Source organism: Polypterus senegalus, chromosome 18 (genome assembly GCF_016835505.1).
Source record: "Polypterus senegalus isolate Bchr_013 chromosome 18, ASM1683550v1, whole genome shotgun sequence".
NCBI classification, from domain to species: Eukaryota; Metazoa; Chordata; class Cladistia; order Polypteriformes; family Polypteridae; genus Polypterus; species Polypterus senegalus.
This window is the reverse complement of record NC_053171.1, coordinates 22,668,469-22,689,668: the sequence shown is the minus strand read 5'-3', so window position 1 is coordinate 22,689,668 and position 21,200 is coordinate 22,668,469. Positions and strand designations below refer to the sequence as shown.

At 35.4% G+C, this 21,200-nt stretch overlaps 1 protein-coding gene across 1 annotated transcript in view; it reads right to left on the bottom strand.

The window, feature by feature from the left end:
• vipas39 (VPS33B interacting protein, apical-basolateral polarity regulator, spe-39 homolog) overlaps nt 1-21,200 on the bottom strand; it is a 72,360-nt gene that overhangs the window by 10,773 nt on the left and 40,387 nt on the right. Inside the window, 5 exon segments of the mRNA XM_039741146.1 lie at nt 6,388-6,477; nt 16,417-16,484; nt 16,487-16,502; nt 18,596-18,685; nt 20,960-21,001. Coding sequence (XP_039597080.1) covers nt 6,388-6,477; nt 16,417-16,484; nt 16,487-16,502; nt 18,596-18,685; nt 20,960-21,001 — 306 coding nt within the window.

Genomic DNA, 21,200 nt, shown 5'->3' with positions numbered 1-21,200 from the left:
TTACTATGGAAGATTACTCCCACGACTGCAAAAAAAACCTGCATTATTTCACAGAAGTATTGCCTTTTTTTTTTTTTTACAAAGACATTGCCTGCTGATGTCAGAATAACATTCTTCATACGTGTGTGCTGTCCATCTGGTAACAGCTGAGGAAGAGGTTAAGAATGTACACAGAGTGCAATCAAGTGAAAGGAACTGAATAAAAATTTTAAGCATAAAATTTAATCCTGCATGTGATTAGGGGTAAATTTATTCAAACCAATTTAGGGTCATAGGCAAGTCAGCAATTATCACAGCAGCACTGGGTGCAAGGCAAAAAGCAAATGGGATTTAGCAGCTGGGAGATACAATCAAAGTGCTCACTGCACTTGGACATACACAAAGCCATTTTTAGAAATCATGGTCAAGCGACTATTGATACTGCATGACAGAATCCCCAAACCTGTATGAGCAAGTTGGGTCCAATTGACATGCCACGATGTGGGTGCTCAGAATATACTTGCACTTAGCCCTGAAGGACAGTTTTACCGATAGACAATTTGCAATAAAGCTTAATCCATAAAAAAAAAAACCACAGGCTTCTTAAAATATCAGCAAAGAAAACAGTTTCATTTTTTGCATCTTGCTGTACTGCTCTCTGAAAGTACAAATAAAAAAAAAATTAACTGTTCATGCAGGTCATTGAGGTTTAGAAAATACAGTCTTATCTATTTTACAGAGAGAACTGGAGGTATGTAATCTATGTAATTTATCATTGTGTGTGTTTACTTTGTGTTTTTAGTTGTATGTGTGATGCTATATCATAATTAGCTTTTTGAAATCAAAATGGTGAAAATGAACAGAACAACAGCAATACCCAAAGTGCAGACACTCCAAATTGAAATTAGGGAAATCTGACGGTGATATCAGAAAATTGGTTCGTCATACTGCTCACAATACAAAACAGGCGACAGATATTTTCTAAAAATGCAGAAAATCTTTCAGTTGTATGACAGACCAGTCCTAAAATGCAATCAGGCATCACAGCCCCACTCAAACAGTATGCAAAATGACTGTCAATAAAGCTAAAGTTCAGACCCAATCAGCTGGCAACTTCAAATCAAACTTAAAATTGTGCCAAAAATCACACAGTGTAAGCCTAGCATTAGTGCTATGTCTATACCTTCATAAAACATTGCTGCTTATTAACCCATAAACGTAAAAAAATGTAAACTTTAAAAAAATGTTCTTTAATAAAATAAAACTGAAGGAATTACAAAATACATCAGTGGCACAGGAGTTAGTGATTCAATCTCAACACTCCAACAAAATGAAAATAAATCTATATCTGATCACTTCACATGCAAAGTGTACTTATTTTTCTTGGTTCTTTACATAATTTTTGGAAGTGCATGTTTGACAATTCATAGTAACCTCAGTATGAGTGAATGTGAAAGCTTACATAATTAGTGGTTATAATCCAAGATTAGTTTATACTTCATGTCCAAGTAGAGAAAAATAGAGCAGTACATACATAAAGTTTTACTTTAAAATAATAAGCTCTAGATACAGGAAATCAAATTATATCATAGTTGCAATTTTATTGTCTTTCATACTGCTTGGTGAAAGCTTCAACAATAACCAGGCAGATCTCACTTCTCCATAATTAGCAAATGTCGCTGGCAATTCCTGGGGAATTTCCAGGATTTCAAGTTCACCTGAGAGACAAAGTACTACAACTATCAGGCTCAGCTGCCTGGAAAGTGAACAGTCCAGTGTCAATCCAGAGATACAGCTATGTGGGACAATTTATATTGACTAAACTGACTTTTTTGTGTTTTTTTTTTTTTAATTCAACAATACAATGGGTAGTCAGCAAAATGATGATCCTTGTACTTCTGTCTGCAGAAAATAATTTATAGATTTGTGACAAATGCTTACCAAATAAAGTGAGGAAACACATTTAGTGGTTTTGCCAGTGATATGAACAGAAAGTATTATTTCCTATTCCGTGCTGTGAATGTACAGTGAAAATGTTTTTGTTGTTTCTTAAGAAAGCAGAGGAATTTCACAAGAAATCAGTATAAATCAGTAAAAACCAAGTAACATGTATCACTAAAGCATTTTTTTACATTTTAAATTACAAAATGTATGCAAATGACTCCTCAATAGCAGACACAAATTAATATTAAACAAGACCAATCAATATTATCACAAAAAAGTGAATAATTTGCATCCTGCTATAGCCTTTAAATTTAAATACAGTACGTAGTTACAAATGCCAGGTAAATAAACAGTATGGGTTATATGATCATCCAGTCATTTTATTACTTGCTTATCAAATCGTGAGAACCTCCACGTCCCATTATTAAAATGATTTTATTTATTTATTTATATATATATATATATATATATATATATATATATATATAAAAAAGAGCTGAAGATAACTCATATATTCTAATCAACATACGCATGACTTGGGAACAAAATAATTAATTAGCACCCTTGAAGGGTGAACACCTAGGTTTGCCACAATATCACTTCTACAAGTCTTAAAAGCATTCAAGGTCTCTGCTACTATTTTATGAATTGGAAGTTTTATCCCAGATTCCTGAGACCCACACAAATGAAGAAGGGTTCAAAGACATGTCCCTTTATTTTCCATGTGTCTTTCACCACATGATTTACTACTTAAATAAAAAGAATTTTGTAACATTGTTTATTCATGTCTTAAAAGATTGTAGGCATTTTCAAAACAAAAGAGGATCAAATTCACTATACTTATCAGAGTTGGACATTTTTTTTGGTTCAGGGGTTCTCTGGGATGCCCTTTTCTACATGGTGTAGTGATTACTGTTTGGTGCTATGTTAACTAGAAATGCGCTAATAAATCTTTTTTGGAATTTACCTTTTGTAGTTGCTCATCTTTTATCAAATTCTCTACCTGAACAAACGCTTTACACTAATAAAAAAATTGCTGTTTTGAAAGATGCATTGGTTGCCTCATTAATATTTGAAATAAATCTAGTTTAACAAATTTAACAACAATCAAAATAACATAAAATAAAAAAAATAAATAAATACAAGGTCCAACAGAGATCCTTGATGGACTCCACTGATGAGCTTCAGAACAGTTTTTTTTATCTGTATGCTTTGTGCACCACCAATAACCAGCTCACAATTCAGTTTCATAAATCACTCTTAATGGCAACTGTTTCTAGTTTCAGGTTTTAAACTTGAAACGATTTTATTCATTTTATTAATGAGAAGATTTAGACTTGAACTAACACAAGTAATTTTTCTGCATGGATTCATTAAAATGATACATATTTGAGAATCTGGTGTAAATTATAATGAACTAGCTTACTGTTTATACTATGAAATTCTGGTGTGAAATTTTTCATTGCTATTTGCTACAGGGGAGTTCAGGAGTGTGGAGTACTACAGATTTTGTCACTTGTTTGTATAAGTCAGTATGTTACACTTCTAATGGCATATTCATGTGTTTCATAGTTATGACGTGACAAGTAAGTTGTTGACACGCCTGACAAAGAAAAGCTTCTACATTTGCCTTTGTTATTTTTTTTTACTAAAATTTATAATTTACCATATACTGTAATTTATTTACATGCAAGTCTAAAACATGACAGAAAAGTTTTAAAAATGGTACAGAAAGGAAATTAATAAAGAAGCAGCCTATTTCTTGTTTAGGCATTGCTTCTGATCTATAGTTTTAAAAACACACCTTCAATTTTTTTGGAAATGCGGGTATATTAATTACTGATTATCTTATTTTGTAAATACAGGTATATTAATTATTGATTATGATATTCATGATTTTAATTAAATATTTATGTATATTAATATTGCAATTCCATTTCAAAGAAAAACATTATTTTCAAGTATATTTGCAAGTATAGCTTGCATGCATTTTTATATATTTTACAAAACAGTGTGAGTAAAATAAAGTTGGAATTTAGCTATATATCAAGAAATCCTAGAAGCTAATATCCCAATGTCAGTGGAGAAATAAAGCTTTAATGAGACTAGTTACCGTAATGAACTGGCACCTCATCCAGCAGGAGAGGCTCTGTATTTAAATATTTGATTAAGTAGATTTGAAAATGTTATGTTATAAAGTTGGATATTTCAGAAAAACAAAGATCCACACTACCAATTAAAATAACCTATGTAGCATTTACAGAGATGAACAATTAAGTTTTGGAAGGGTATTCAAAGCCTCTAAACTTGTATTGAAAATATGCCATATTAACTTTTCAATCTGCTAAACGTATTAAATAAATGCTAATGTAAATTAAACTCTTTATACAACACTAAATACAAAACAGCAAGTAAACTAACAACAACAACAACATTTATTTATATAGCACATTTTCATACAAACAGTAGCTCAAAGTGCTTTACATATTAAAGAATAGAAAAATGAAAGACATAATTATAAAACAAAATAAATCAACATTAACATCGAATAAGAGTAAGGTTCAATGGCCAGGGGGGACAGAAAAAACAAAAAAACTCCAGACGGCTGGAGAAAAAATAAAATCTAAAATAAACTAAGCTATATAAGGTTATTTATAGCAGAGCATGTAAAGTACATAGCATTAGTAAGAGTAGAGAAAATTGGTGGAGATGACCTGAATTCACATTTTGATTGATGAAAAGCTATATGGCATGTGGTTAATTTTCCAGTGCCTAACCGCTTAACTCAGTCCATGGAGCATCACAGTAAGCACAAGATTTTGTTTCAACCAAATTTTGTATGTTAATTAGACTCTTATCTTAATTAGATATGCCATTTTTTTGACACTTTCTGTATTTATATTGTCAATCCAGAAATGTGCAACACGCTGTGTTTACGTTTTAAACAAATTTAACAAGTATGGCTAAGCCATACTGATCTCTCTTTTTATTACTTGACTATTTTCTAACTTTTTAATCAAATGCTATAATCACAGAAGCAGAAATGATGATGAAGTAGCTGCCCCTTGTAGTTTACATTTGTGTCTCTTTTTTGTTGACTGACACCATTTGAAAAAGAAACAAAAATACTGCTTCTAATTAAACTCCTTATGTAATAGGCTGGCCTTTTCCTACTCTCACTTTGCAGTCAGAAACACATTATTTCCATATATTTAAATAAATAACAGTCAATTTTTCATTTTATTCTTTTTATTTCACTTTTTATAGAGTGTGACCTCTACATTATATCCAAATAATAACAATTGAAAACACTAGGACACAGGCACTACATGCTAAAAAGAAAAAAGAAGCAAGGTTCAATTACATTTTTATACATAAAATTGCTAACAGGTAACTGGTTAAATAATAATTGCATTTTAAGATAATACAACTAAATCTCAAGATCTGGAGAATGATACCCTCTTTAAATTATTATGTAAAGTAAATATTGTTGAGTCACTTTGTAATGACACAGTAAAGGCCTAATTTAGTAAATTAGAATAGGCTAAGTTAAGATAGGAGCTGCTTGGAACAAAAACCTGCTCACATTCTGCTGCCCTGGTACAGTAGCTAAGTTCTAATGTGTGTAGACACAAATTTGACTAAAAAAGTATGTGAAGTCCTTGTCAAAAATTCCTGTGAGTGAGAATGTACAGAGAGGAAACTAAAAAATGTCTAGCACTGAATGAACAACTGGTGTTTCTTTTTTTGCTGTGTGACCTAAAGCAGTGATTGCATTCAAGCTTATTTCTTAATTTGAAGTCAAGTTTTGCGGTTAATGAAAAGTGTCATGGAATGTCCGTTGACCTCTCTTATTCTGATCTGTAAAATTTCTAACACTGTATTTTCTATGGATCAGAATAAATTAGGACCTCTCAATCTCTCATGTTTTTCAATATTACTTCTTTCTAAAGAAAGGCACAAATGCAATTAAGTTAATAGGTTAGCTACTGTATACTTTGCTATTTATATTTCATTGATATGCAAATTGGCAATAATTAATGACAATAAATCTTACAAGAAACTTTAAAAAACAATGTGCTGTATACACAATGTAGAAAGTGAATTGACTACTGCTGAATACTAAAAACAATGACTACAATAGGTGTTTTTCAGAAGGCGTAAAGAAATAAAAGGTACACTATTAGATATTTTTGACAGCAGATATACAACTGTGATAACAGACCTAGTTAAAAGACATTTTACTGTAAGAGTGAAAATAGGATGAAATGAAATGAAATCCGACATCTATCAAGACATTCCAGGATCTAAGTTTGACAGTCTGGTGCAGGAATCCCACCCAACTGTACCAACCTTCTCTATCTTATGCTTCTCTCTTCTATTTACTGGGCATGGTGATGTGCTTCAGATAATCTTAACTTCTGCACACTCACACACAAATAGCAACCAAAGTTCTATACTTACATTGATGATGATATCATGACACTTATATTTCATTGCCAAATTAAGCTTCAGGTCTGTATCATCCACCAAACAAATATATTCTTGAATCACCTGTAAAAGGCAAAGAATTCATTCCTATTTTTAAAAATTAAAGACATAGTGAAAATTACACAAATTAAAGCAAAATAAACATGATGCAGCTTCCTCTAGACTGGATAACAGATGTGGCTTTATCAATTAATTCATTTTTAAACAACTTGAAGCACTCCACCCACTGTACCCTACCATCTCATCAGACTTTTATTATTAGTCATGCTGTCTGTCTGGTGCCACAGATTTTTTTTTTGAAGCAGAGCATAATTTTTTTTTTTTATGAAATTTTCTGTTATGTATCAAAAGTTACAAGTTGGCACATAAAGACTTCAAAACAATGAACTGTTTAGCAAACCGGTAAGTATTTAACCTTCTGCAAGTTACCAAAGTAGGCTTCCTGATGATTTCTTGGAATAATAATAATCCCAATTGAAAAAAACCTCCAACTACGGGTGTCAGAACATATGTAATTTTTGACAATTCTGCTTTTGACTTAGTCCTCAAATGAGTAATTGCTTAATCATTAAGTTCCCACAAAAATGCTCTCTGAGAAAGAAGAATGAATTCAAAAGAATAAATCTCTTCATCTTAGTCAAAAATTACTTAAGCACACTGAAACTGTCTGGTACCACAAAAGACAGACAGTCATTCTTATTCCTGTCAGCTTGGTAAGTATACAGCTATAGGCTGTATATGAATGCCATGGGGAATAACGTCACACACATTAGTCTAACACAACACAATGTGCTGACAAAGGTCTACATTTAAAACATTTTCTGCAATGCAAGGCTACCTTATATTCCTTTACTGTGGTCAGGACCTCTTCCTTTCCCTTTATATCTGCTTATTTAGTGACATCCTGCATAATTACTTGTAATGCTTAAAACAAAACTGATTACTGCACCGGTAATTTAATCTGACTGGTTTAACTTTGACTTTGATATACTTTCAGTAGTGTCAATGAAGAAATGCATTATTTCAGTGCTGCTGCATAATCCACAGACATACACTGTGAATCTTGCCCTAGTATTTCAGCACAAACTTTTTGAAATACCAAGACATTTCAGACCTTTCTGAAGAAAAACTTTCTTAACCTCCTTGGCGTTAATTCAGAGTGTGATTTATGGCTCAGAATTATATGTAATTATGATCATGCACGACAGTATTCTGGTGTCATCTAGAGGATGAAATAACATCATGATACAAAAAATTAGGAATATTTCAATGCATTTTGCCACTCTAAGATAACATATCAATATTCATGAGTGAGTTTCATCCTTCAACTAAAACACAATAGCATGCAAACAAGAAGCTATAAAGTCAGTTCCAGAAAAAACTGAAAGTAACCATCAGTTGAATCAAGTGATAGTAATGACAATGTGAATTGGTCATCGCACACTGACATGAATAGTGAAACCGATACATACAAGCAAACTGCCACGATGCCTATTGAATTCAATTGTGTAACGCTGCAGCAGGGTACAAGTAGGTAAGTGGCAAAAAGGCAAAATTATTGTGATCAAGTAGAATGACAAGAAGGATCTTAGCCTCCTAATTACTACTCACAATACTGCGATTGTCAATGTTCGAGTCATGGAAACGTGAAAGTCAGTAGACTTACGCTGTGGTAGTCTACAATAACAGAAGAGATGGACTGATTGTGCGGATCAGGCATATTCTACTCTCTCATGATCAAGCAACAGAAAAAAATCATGTTTCTACTATATTGATTGCTACGTTATGCAAAACATATCACACAACGGACGAGTACTAAATCTGCATCAGTACAGTATTGGACACTAGACATACCGTTCATGCTGTATTTAATGTTGATGCTTTAGTATTTACAGGTTTCTCATATGTGTTGTTGAAAACAATTTCACTTTTTAACTTGTTTTAGTGCTAAACATAATGCTAAACAGGTAAGCTATTTTGCTGAAATGGTCTCTATGAATAAGTTATATAAGAATGGCTGAAGAAAGAGAAAAACTGCTTTATGGCACACTAGTTCATCTACTTTACAGCTTTAGAGTACGTGGTATAAGTCCAGGCTGGTATGATGTCCATGTGGGCTTTATACATTTTCTACATGTATAAATTTGATTTTGTCCATAGAATTTTTCCACTGGATTTCAATGACATGCACAACATGTTAACTGATGACTCTATAGGTATGTCTGGTGTGTGTGTGTGTGTGTGTGCGTATAAGCGTTCTGTATGATATATTGATGTTATTTCAAAGCTAGCTCCTACTCCGTGCTCAGTGCTGCTGTAACTTACTCTTGCCCCCAACAACCCAGAAATTGGGTAACACATTTCCACTTTTAAAGTAAATGCTCAAACACTGTACCTAACTTTATGTTCAGCTAAAACATATTGAATAAGATAATTTTACACTTTTTATTCTTTAAAGTTTGTATTTAATCTTCTGGTATGGTCTGTAAAGCTTCTTTTAATATGGATCTTCATGAAATACATGAAGAAAATTATGAATAATAGTGTGCAGCCAACTGGCACAGTGGTTACTCTTGTTGCATTTTGGAGACCTAGGTTAGATTATCAACTCCGTCACCATGTACAATTTTATGTTAACTGCTGTCTAAACTGTTCTGATCACTGCAACTGCCATATGCGTAACTTTCAGAAGCTGAATGGATTGAATATACATTGATGGACTGATTTTTTAAAGAAATTTAGCTTCAGGTTTTGCATAAAAGCCTCAAAAATGCTTTATGGAGAGTAAAAGTTCAGTCCCTGTGTAACTCTGAACATTTTACCCAACATTCAATTTTAGAACTATGAATACAGTTCCATTAACATTCTTTGATTTGTATTTAATTGATTTTATTGTACCATGCTTTTCTACATGGCATTTGTATGGCAGCCTTATCTGATTTGTGTGTGCACACTGTTTAGTGTCACCTTGTTTTTACAAATGTGCCCTTTAATCTGTACTGTTATTCCATCTTTTGGGGTTTCTACACTTAAGCACTCATACTGGTACAGGCTACTAAAATAAATGTTATCTGGTATTTACGACTTGGTACTTTTAACCAGATGGTTCCAAAAAAATCTAATACTGGAAGCTTACTGATTCATTCTCTGAGTTTGACTAAACATATGACAAAGGTTAACTTAACCTGCTATTGACCTGTTAAAAAATACCCACTGAAACAAATGTACTATACTTTTGTACTTACAAAGTATGCCAGAATTATGTTCAGTTCTGTAAGGTGTCACATAAATAAATGACATAGGTACTTTCTTTTTATTATCTTGGAAATCTTGGAAGGCTTGGAAAGAGGTGGTACGTGATTTTCTCAGAGATACTTTAATATCCCACGAGACAAGGCAGTGAAACAAAAGGTGAGCTGCTATACAGGCTTTTAAATGATTGATGCGCAGCGTGACAAGCAGAACACGTAGCTCGGCAGCAGCTGATCCAACTGCATCTCCTTAGCATGCGTTCAGCCTCCCCCTTGACGACGTGAGTGGCACAGATGCAAAGTGGCTGGCACATAGCAGGCCCAACGGGGAGGGCGAACAAAGAGAGCAGGGGGCAAATCCCCCTAATCTTCATAATAAATGAAATCTACACATTACATTCTCAGACATTACAAATTAAATACTCCACTGGTAGGCAGTGTGGCCTTAATGTTCATAGCGAGTACTAATGTATATTCATTTTTAGTAAACCAAACTCGCATTGCATCAGTTTTACCTTTATGCCTACATGAAATATTGCACACCCATGACCATGTTATTAAAAACTAAAATATATAAATTGCATTTTACTACTAAAGCAGAAAAATGAAATAAAAAAGGAAATGAGTTTTGATCTTCACATTTCCTGGCCTAGGTTTATCATCAAAAAGGGAGATAACAGTTGGGTGGGCCCATCTACTTACATACTTCTCAGATAGTCTGATCAAGACCTGGCCTTCCATTCCCAAATGACAGGATTTATGCAATTTTAGATATGTTTTAGTATTACATTATGAATATATTGGTTTGTTTTGCAAGTTTAATAAAAGTATGCCTCAACAAGGGCTGGATTTAGACATATGCTAAACAAGCCACAGCTCTCCTTTTAAAGGGGCCAGTATTTTTCCATTGGTTACAGTTTTAGTTGTGTATTTCTAAAGTTCTAATGAAGTAACCCTTTCCCAACTCCTGCATTGGCTCGTTATTCATCTTTGAAGCATTCTTACAAAGTTAATTTGCTACATAACCTTATTCTCTCTTACAAATAGCCTGAGTGCTAAACAGAACACAATTCAGTACACGATTTGATACATGTCACCTTACGTACGAACATGAGATATATCTGGCAACTCAACTTAATCTTTAACTATTTTTGTGTTAAACAGTTCAATGTTTAGAATCTGCATTTCCCTGACACCTCTCCTTATCTAAATGGCTATGATGCCAACTAAAAAGGTAAGTTATGTGTGTTTATAATGTAATATTTAGCAGTAGTTGTTACATTATTTATGCAAAACATGATTAAACTCACACTGTATTATATGCCTCTTTACTCATTTTTTTCTGCCCCATAAAACAAATTACCATTAATCAATGGAAAAATGTTTTCTATGAGAGTATCACTAAATATTTTCCATCTGAAATCAATAAAAACTGCTTAATTTATACCAAATTATTCTAGTATTTAAAATTAAAAAAATATCAACTTCAATCTAATAGTAATAATTGATTGAGTTTGGGTTTGTGGGGAAGAATGATGGACTGGTGCCCTGCATAGGGTTGTCACCCAGTGTTTCAAAAATAGGCACTAGCTCCCTTGATTCTGAACTGAATAGAAGGACCAGAAAATAAATGAATGGATAAATACAAGACTCTCCAATCTTTCTAACTGGTATTGTCTTATATATGTGGATTTAGATAAAGATTAATTTCATATATCTTTCTAAAGTCATTAAACAGATCGTATATGAATCATTAAATGTTAAATCAACAGTGTTATAAATTTATCCACCTGTCCAGAATGCTTTCTACCCTATATTACATTTTAGTGGATATCTTATTTAAATACTGTTGTCTTCCATGTTGTGTTAAACAATACTGCAGTTGCAAACAGCATATAAACATTACAACAGAAAACTTGACCCTGGCGCCCCCATGTGGCTACTGCGTTTAACTCCAACCAATTTACTACAACTTCAGGATCGCAGATACTAAGTTTTTGCCTTGGTTAGAAACAATTTCTTAATTTCAAACCACTTTTCTTCTTATGTATTTTGCAGATATCTTTTTTTTTATTGATCAAGAGCATAAAACAAACTGGAGCAGTGCATTAAAGCTTGAACTTTAATTCAGTCAAGAGTATACAGAAAGACAAAACTTTCATCGTGCTGAAAGACCAAAGGTACAAGTACAAAAAAAATTCAAACAAAAAAAAACCCTAATAGCAGTGAGAGTTGGTGAAATAAAATTTGAGCAGGGGCACAGCTTTTGGGGGGACAAATTGAAGTTGCAAGTCAAGTTTAACAAAACTGATTTGAAACAAATCGACCCCCAACCATAAGAAAGAGAGCTAGGTGAACTTCTAGCGCCGAGAACAAAGGCCCATGCTGGTGTGGTTCCCTATTTACCTGCTGAGGTAAGAAGGCGGTATGGTGGCAGCAGAGTCAGCGCTAAGCTAAAGGACTCGCTCTCTGTGAATACAAGGTGTTACAACCCTGGACACGTAAACGTTAAAATCTCCACTTGCTGCAGGGACATCGAACTTTAGACCATAAGTCTGTGTTCCTATTACTCGCCCAGAGAGTTTGGACACGTCATTGTTGTTTTTGTTTACACCCCTCCTCGGGCGGACGTGGAGATAGCGTGTGACGTCCTCCACAACGCTGTTGCTAAACTACAAACACAGCACCTCAAGGCACTTGTGCTAATCTCTGGAGACTTTAACCATGTGACGCTGGACAAAACATTACCTGCCTTCTCCCAGTATGTGGATTGTAACACAGGGGGAAATAGGACTATTGACCTACTGTATGCAAACGTTAAAGACGCATACAGCGCCACCCCGCTGCCTGCGCTTGGGAAAGCAGATCATAACCTGGCTCTGCTTCAGCCTCACTACAAACCAAGAATGAGGGAGCTACCTACAACCACATGCTCATTCAGGAAGTGGTCCTCTGAGGCAGAGTAGGCTCTGAGACAGACTGCTTTGGAATTATGAACTGGGATATCCTGCAGGGGTCACATAGTGAGAACATTGAGGAGGTTGTTGACTGCACCACTGACTACATCAACTTCTGTATGGACATTGTAGTTCCAGTAAGAACAGTACGCTGCTATGCTAACAACAAGCCATGGATTACAAGTGACATCAAGGGCCTTTTGAACCAGAAAAAAGGGCTTTTAAAGGTGGTGATCAGCATGAGCTCAAGCACGTGCAGAAGGAACTCCGAGTCCAGCTCACAGCGGCGAAGGAGCAGTACAGGAGAAAGCTGGAGCAGAAGTTGCAGAATAACAGCATGAAGGAAGTGTAGGATGGGATGAAGATCATCACTGGATGCAGCTCGAAGCGGGATTCCACCATCGAGAGAGACGTGGAGAGAGCAAACCTCCTGGACCTCATGATCATCAGAGGTGACTGTGTGTATAGGGTACAGACCTATAAATATCTGGGAGTGCAGCTGGATGATAAACTGGACTGGACTGCCAGTACTGATGCTCTGTGCAAGAGAGGACAGAGCCGACTATACTTACTTAGAAGGCTGGCGTCCTTCAACATCTGCAATAACATGCTGCAGTTGTTGTATCAGATGGCTGTGGCGAACGCCCTCTTCTATGCGGTGGTGTGCTGGGGAGGCAGCATAAAGAAGAGGGATGCCTCACGCCTGGATAAACTGGTGTGGAAGGCTGGCTCTATTGTAGGCACGGAGCTGGACAATTTGACATCTGTGATGGAGCGACGGGTGCTGAGCAGGCTCCTGTCAGTCATGGAGAATCCCTTGCATCCACTGAACAGTATCATCTCCAGACAGAGGAGCAGCTTCAGCGACAGACTGAGGAGATCGTTACTCCCCCACACTATGCGACTCTTCAAATCCACCCTGGGGGGTAAACATTAACACTATACAAGATTATAGACTGTTATACCTGCCTTGTACTTCCACCTTGCATTTTTTAACTTGCATTGCGTTTTTATCACTCTTTAATTAATACTGTTTATATCAGTATGCTGCTGCTGGAGTATGTGAATTTCCCCATGGGTATAACCAACCAACCTGCCCACCCGCCCAAACCTACCTACCCATGTCAGTTGAGTAGCATTTTAATAATAGTAAAGCTATGTAAATAAATAAATGAATAAAAATAGATAGAATAGAAAAATAGGGGAGAGAATCCACTTCCTCAGTTTAAATGCTTATTCTAAAATGTTATTTATCAGATCCTGCCAGGTTTAGAATTTTTTTTTTTTTACATATCCTCTAAGTGAGAATTAGATTTTTTCCAATTTTAGATAATATATAACATCAGTTATCCACTGAGTTAAAAGAGGTGAGTTAGGATTCTTCAATTTGAGCAAGACAAGATTACGTGCCAATAGCATAGTAAAGGCAATCACAGTTTGTTTATCCTTCTCCATTTTAAGCCCATCTGGAAGAACACCAAACACAGCTGTTAATGGGTTAGGAGGGATTGTGACGCCCAGGCTGTCTGAGAGGCATCTAAAAATTTTTGTCCAAAATTATGTTAACTCGGTGCACGCGCAAAATATATGGCCCAGTGAGGCTGGTACTTACTCGCAATGTTCGCAGGTTGGATCTTGCCCGGGAAACATTTTGGGCAATTTTAAATGAGAGAGATGCACTCGATATATAATTTTAAGTTGAATAATTGTATGTTTTCACATATGGGGCTCGAGTGAATTCTGTGCATTGCTACCTTCCATTCCTTTTCTGAGATGTTGAGTGAGAGATCCTTTTCCCACTGTACTCTGGGATCTAAATGTTTTATATATTACAGAAATGCTGCTCTTGAGACTGATCAATATTTCTTCTGGTATAGAGGGTAGGTGGTAGGTAAGGAAAATTGGATAGGTTTTGTTTAACAAAGTTTCTAATTTGAAGATAGTGAAAGACGTGTTACTGGAAAGTTAAATTTGTAATTGTTTGTAGGATGCGAAGATATTGTCTATGTACAGATCTCTAAGTGATTTAATCCCAGATGTTTTCTATGCGTTAAAAATTGCATACATTTGAAAGGGTGGAAAAAGGTGGTCCTTATGCAGAGGTGCCACAGATAGAAGCTTCTCTGTCTTAAAATACTTCCAACATTTGTTCCATATTCTGAGTGAGTGAAGCACTACTGAGTTAGTATATTGGCAATGACTTGTACTTATTGGGGTAAAAAGCAAGGAAGATTATCATACTTTAAATGCTACTTAAATACAGGTATTTTTTGCATAGATATACGGTACATCCGGAAAGTATTCAAAGCGCATCACTTTTTCCACATATTGTTATGTTACAGCCTTATTCCAAAATGGATTAAATTCATTTTTTTCCTCAGAATTCTACACACAACACTTCATTATGACAACGTGAAAAAAGTTTACTTGAGATTTTTGCAAATTTATTAAAAATAAAAAAATTGAGAAAGCACATGTACATAAGTATTCACAGCCTTTGCCATGAAGCTCAAAATTGAGCTCAGGTGCATCCTGTTTCCCCTGATCATCCTTGAGACGTTTCTGCAGCTTAACTGGAGTCCACCTGTGGTAAATCTAAACTGAGCGATCGGGAGAGAAGGGCCTTAGTCAGGGAGATGACCAAGAACCCAATGGTCACTCTGTCAGAGCTCCAGAGGTCCTCTGTGGAGAGAGGAGAACCTTCCAGAAGGACAACCATCTCTGCAGCAATCCACCAATCAGGACTGTATGGTAGAGTGGCCAGACGGAAGCCACTCCTTAGTAAAAGGCACTTGGCAGCCCGCATGGAGTTTGCCAAAAGGCACCTGAAGGACTCTCAGACCATGAGAAACAAAATTCTCTGTTCTGATGAGACAAAGATTGAACTTTTTGGTGTGAATGCCACCGTTTGAAGGAAACCAGGCACCACTCATCACCAGGCCAATACCATCCCTACAGTGAAGCATGGTGGTGGCAACAACATGCTGTGGGGATGTTTTTAGCGGCAGGAACTGGGAGACTAGTCAGGATAAAGGAAAAGATGACTGAATCTACATGTACAGAGACATCCTGGATGAAAACCTGCTCCAGAGCGCTCTTGATTTTAGACTGGGGCGACGGTTCATCTTTCAGCAGGACAATGACCATAAGCACACAGCCAAGATATCAAAGGAGTGGCTTCAGGACAACTCTGTGAATGTCCTTGAGTGGCCCAGCCAGAGCTCAGATTTAAATCCGATTGAACATCTCTGGAGAGATCTTAAAATGGCTGTGCACCGACGCTTCCCATCCAACCTGGTGGAGCTTGAGAGGTGCTGCAAAGAGGAATGGGCGAAACTGGCCAAGGATAAGTGTGCCAAGCTTGTGGCATCATATTCAAAAAGACTTGAGGCTGTAATTGCTGCCAAAGGTGCATCGACAAAGTATTGAGCGAAGGCTGTGAATACTTATGTACATGTGATTTCTCATTTTTTTTATTTTTAATAAATTTGCAAAAAGCTCAAGGAAACTTTTTTCACATTGTCATTATGGGGTGTTGTGTGTAGAATTCTGAGGAAAAAAATTAAGTTTATCCATTTTGGAATAAGGCTGTAACATAACAAAATGTGGAAAAAGTGATGCGCTGTGAATACTTTCCAGATGCACTGTAACTGACAACCCTCTTCCTTGGTAATAAAGAAAGTACATTCACCTCTAATATTTAGTTGTAACATCTATTTTTACTTTTGGTTTATGGTGCCCTCTTCTTTTTGATATAAATTAAAAAAAGAAACAAAAGCTTGCTTGGAACCTACCGTATCAGGTGCATTGTTTTTATGTAGAATATCGACCACTTTGTGAAATCCAATCGGGGCTTTTTTTGTGTGTATCCAAGCCAATTCTAAGTGAGACAAAAAACACTTGCTTTAAAAACCTTCTTCTTTACATTTTATTTGAGACACACTGAATAATAATACTGTATGACTTTAACAGAATTAGACCAAGGCAGTATAGCAGGGCAGTAAGGTAGGTTAAAAGCACTGTTACAGTTAAAAGTCTATGCAAAACCATCAAAAGTGAACAATTAAAATTTTTTTGCTATTTTCTATAGAATTAGCTTAATGGCAATATATAAAAAGGCAAGACTTATCATTCTGAGTATTCTTGTCACTGATGTGTATAGGCCAGGCATACCATGCTACTCTGCCCTCTACTGATGTCAACGTGACATACCAAACATGAAGTAGTGTTTCTAAGGGATTAACTAAGTAATAACATTTCATCTAATTCGTGTCATCTAACAGCTTTAGAGACTTTTTGCATCACAAAAAGTAACCCTTAAGTGATATATTTAAATCTAAATTAATTACATACATAAAACACAAAATAATTGATGGCATAAGTAAGCATTTACCCCTGTTAACATGACACACCTAAATCATCACTGGCCAGTTGATTTCAAGAAGTCACATAATTATTTCTATGGAGAACACATGTCTGCAGCCAAGGGGTTTCACTTGATTGTAGTATAAATGCACCTCATCTTGAAGGACCACCTTATGGAAAGTTAGTATTGTGACCTAACCTACACAATAAAGACAAAAGAACACTCAAAGCAACTCTTTGAAAATGTGACTGAAAAGCACAAGTCACAGAAAATAACCATGTCACTGAATATCTAGTTAAATCAGTCATTAAGCAATGGACAGAGTATGGAAGAGCTGGAAATCTCTCTAGAGCAGGTCATCCGGAAAAAATGAGTGATCAGACAAGATGATGACGAGTGAGGGAGGCCATCAAGAGACCTTTGGGAACACTGAAGGAGTTATAAGCTACAAAGAGCTTAGAATGGAGAGGCTCTGCAGACAACAACTGTTGCCCAAATGCTTAACCAGTCATAGCTATATAGGAAAGTAGCAAAGATGAAAAACACACAGCGTATCTTACATTTGCCAAAATGCACAAATTGAGGGAGTAGTCAGTCAAAATGTAGTTTTTTCATCGCTAGACTAAATGCCATATCTGGCATTAGCCAAAGACTGCCATTTATCATCATGGTAAGTCATAATGGCAGAATCAGGCTGTGGTAATGCTTCTCTGGAGCATGCCCTCAAAGGCTTGTGGGAGAAGAGGGTTAAATGAATGCAGCAAAACACAGGGAAATCCTAAAGGAAAACCTAATGTAGTCTGCAAGAAGCCTGCATCTTGGGTGATTTGCTTTCCAGCAAGACAACGACCCCAAGAATAAAGTCAAACCTTATACTGAAAGGCTTAAAAACAACAATGCTAATATCCTGGAGCAACCGAGTCAGAGTACAGATTGCAAGTCAATTTAGAATTTGTACCTGAACCTAAAAAAAGCTGTTCATTCACAATCCACATCCAACCTACAGAGCTTGAGTGTTTATGTAAGAAAGGAAGGGGAAAAAAATTGCATTGGCCAAATGGGCAAAGCTGGCAGAGACCTGTGCACACAGACTTAAGGTGCATTTACTAAATAATTACTTGAAGGGGGCGAATGCTTAAAACATCAACTATTTTGTGTTTCATATTTGTAATTAATTTAGACCACTTGCTGAGAACAGTTTTCACTTTGACATAAAGAGGTTTTTTTTTTATTATTGATCAGTGTCAAAAAAGTCAAATGAAATCCACTGTGACTGAATATTATATAACCAAAAAAAAAGGTGAAACCTTCCTGGGGTTAATACTTTTTGTAAGAACTATACAGTGACCAAAACATTTAATGACTAACAGAAACAGATGTCTTTAAAACGCAGGCAGATGCATTTCTTTCAAAGGTTATAAATCAATTCTCAAAAACTATATTTTGTAATTAATTTGCAAGACCAAAATCCAGTTCAGAGTGCAAAATATTGCCCACCATCTACATGAGGTCCCACACAAAATCTGGATAATGTAAGGTGTTGAAAATGTAAGCTTATATATTAATAATACTGGCATCATACAAATTAGCTTTTACAAATGTGTTACCTTAGTCACAAAGAGGCTGTCCACATCTTTCCATGCTTTGAGTTTAGCTCTAGCCCCAAGTGCTGTTAATAAATATTGTTTATCTGAAAGCTGAAAAATATTAATCTTAAGTTAAAAAGAGAAGCATGCTTTAAAAAGAGAAATATTTTATAAACCTAGACTTGAGAATTTATGTAGACACTGAATCCTAGTGCTATTGGAAAAACTGCACTTCTGGTTTATGATTGAGTTCAGGTTCTTAAATACTGAACATTTTGATCTACTGAAGTGAGAATAGCCTTGATTCAAGCAACTGATTTAACCTGAGTTATTTAATACATTAACTAAAAGAACGCTACATCACATGTGCCCAACAGAATGTAATTAAAACGTTAGAAACTCTTAAGATTCCTGGCTAGAATGTATTTTTCCCAGAAGAGTATATATTTACTATATATTACTGAAATTCATGCTGAAATAAGACAAAAAGGCCAAGGACTCTGAAGTGTTACAGTAATTTGATTTATGCAAAAATATCTAATAAAGAAATGAAAATCTGAGTCACACCAGTTCAAACTTCAGAGGAAATGATTCTACCATTACAAACTGTGTACAAATTGGAAAGCATTATGTTTCATTATTTAGAGTAAATTTGGCATCAATGTTTAAGATAATTGTGGAGATTTAAACATTTATCTGATCATAATGTATTTCTGCAACCATGAAAACTATAAGAATAGATCATAAATTGAAATAAATTCTTGAGTTGATCACATATTTAATGTCCACAACCAAAATATGATGCAAAGCATCTTATTATACTGTACAAAATTTGTGGACTGAAAAATAATGCAAAATGTTAAATTTAACTTGCTTTGCTGTCTGCAAAAACTTTTCAGTGCTCCTGTTCTTTAAATATGAATACAGCACATATTACAGAAAAGTGATTTTATTTTTTTATTAATGTAATGGATAGAATATTTATGCGCAGTATTTCTAAAGCATTGAGAATCTGTTTGAAAAGTAATGTGATTGTTTTAAAAGTACTATAAAATACACATGCACTTCTCTGTAAAAATATTCAAGGAAGGCAACCATCACTGTCTGTGATGTAATCTGTAATGTTAAGTCATACAAGCCTAAAAAACTAAGACAATTCACATCCACTAGTTTTATTTGCAATTTAAAAGCCACATTACATGATACTCAGACATGTTGAAGGAGTGGTGCAGTAGGACCATTTATGCTAAGACTGATGCAGTACTCTCAGCTTTGTGCTTCAAACTGGTATTTGACAACCCTGTAATAAATGTATCCCAATGACAATTTATTCATTCATGACCTGAACCCATCCATGAACACTTAAACTGGTTAATACTCTTCAGGGTTGCTGGGCCAGTTTATTGTGAGGTGCAAGAAAAGCAAAAGTGCACTATGAAAATACCATGTTAGACACTGGGTGAACTTGCAAACTCCACATACTGTAGGTAGTGAAGGGGATTCAAATTCAATATCTATAAACTAAGACAACACTGTTAACCACTGTGGAAAGTACTCTTGCCAGTACAGAGGTACAGTGACAGGAAGTCAATCAACCTAACCTACCCATCTGTGGGATGTGTGAGGTATTTGAAGTATCTGTAAAAACCCAAAATGAACACGGGAAAACCCTCATAAAGAGAGTAAGGAAATTACAGTATGTAATACATTTTTATGTTATTTCTTCCCTTAAATGTGCCTCAATTTACAGTGATTTGTGGGTGGAGGCCCAGGAGGCAGGACCACTCTGATGTCACAATTGCTGGGCCCTCCTTATGGCTATTTATTGTAGCCAGAAGTGAGACCCAGCAGTTGACTATTAAAGTTGTCTTGAGTTTTGTAGGTATTGTGGTTTTTCTTTTAGATTTTTTTTTGGATAACTTCTGCTTTGCCCCTCGATTATTTGGATAAGTGTTTTGGGACTTGTTTGCTTAGGATGACCTACTAAGCAGATCATTTTTGCTATTCCTTCTACATTTGTAAATAAACTATCAAAATATAAAGATTACAGTTTGAGAACATCTTCACAATGCAGTGTTGTAAAGCATTTTGTATATTTTTGGACTCATAGTCTTTTTAAACTGCTAAGCCAGCTTCCCAGTTTTGAGGCCTGCTGGGCCAGAAACTAATGGTTAGCAATTAGTGTAAACTCGATGGTGAAGGTCCTAACTTGCCTTTTGTGGAGCTTTTTGGGGGGCTCACACACTTTTTCCATTCTACAACTCCCTATCACAACCACACTGCTAAAGAGAGCATTTTTGATTTTTTTTTTAATATATATTGGATACACGTACAATATGCATGGTGGACCAGGGAAAAATATTTAAATATTTTCCTCTCATTTACCTTGAAAGTCTTTTTGATGCTTCCTGGACTGCTATAAGTGCCCTTAAAGAAATAAAGAAAAGAAATTTCAGTTACTTTAATATACTTTTATTTGGGAGTTCATTATTTAATATAGAACTATAAACATTTCTTTTAACACATAAATACCACACATTACTTGTGAACTACTGTATTTGATAAGCCGACAAAATTTTTTATTCTTGTTCCAGAACAAAATGACACACATCACAAACTCTTAAAA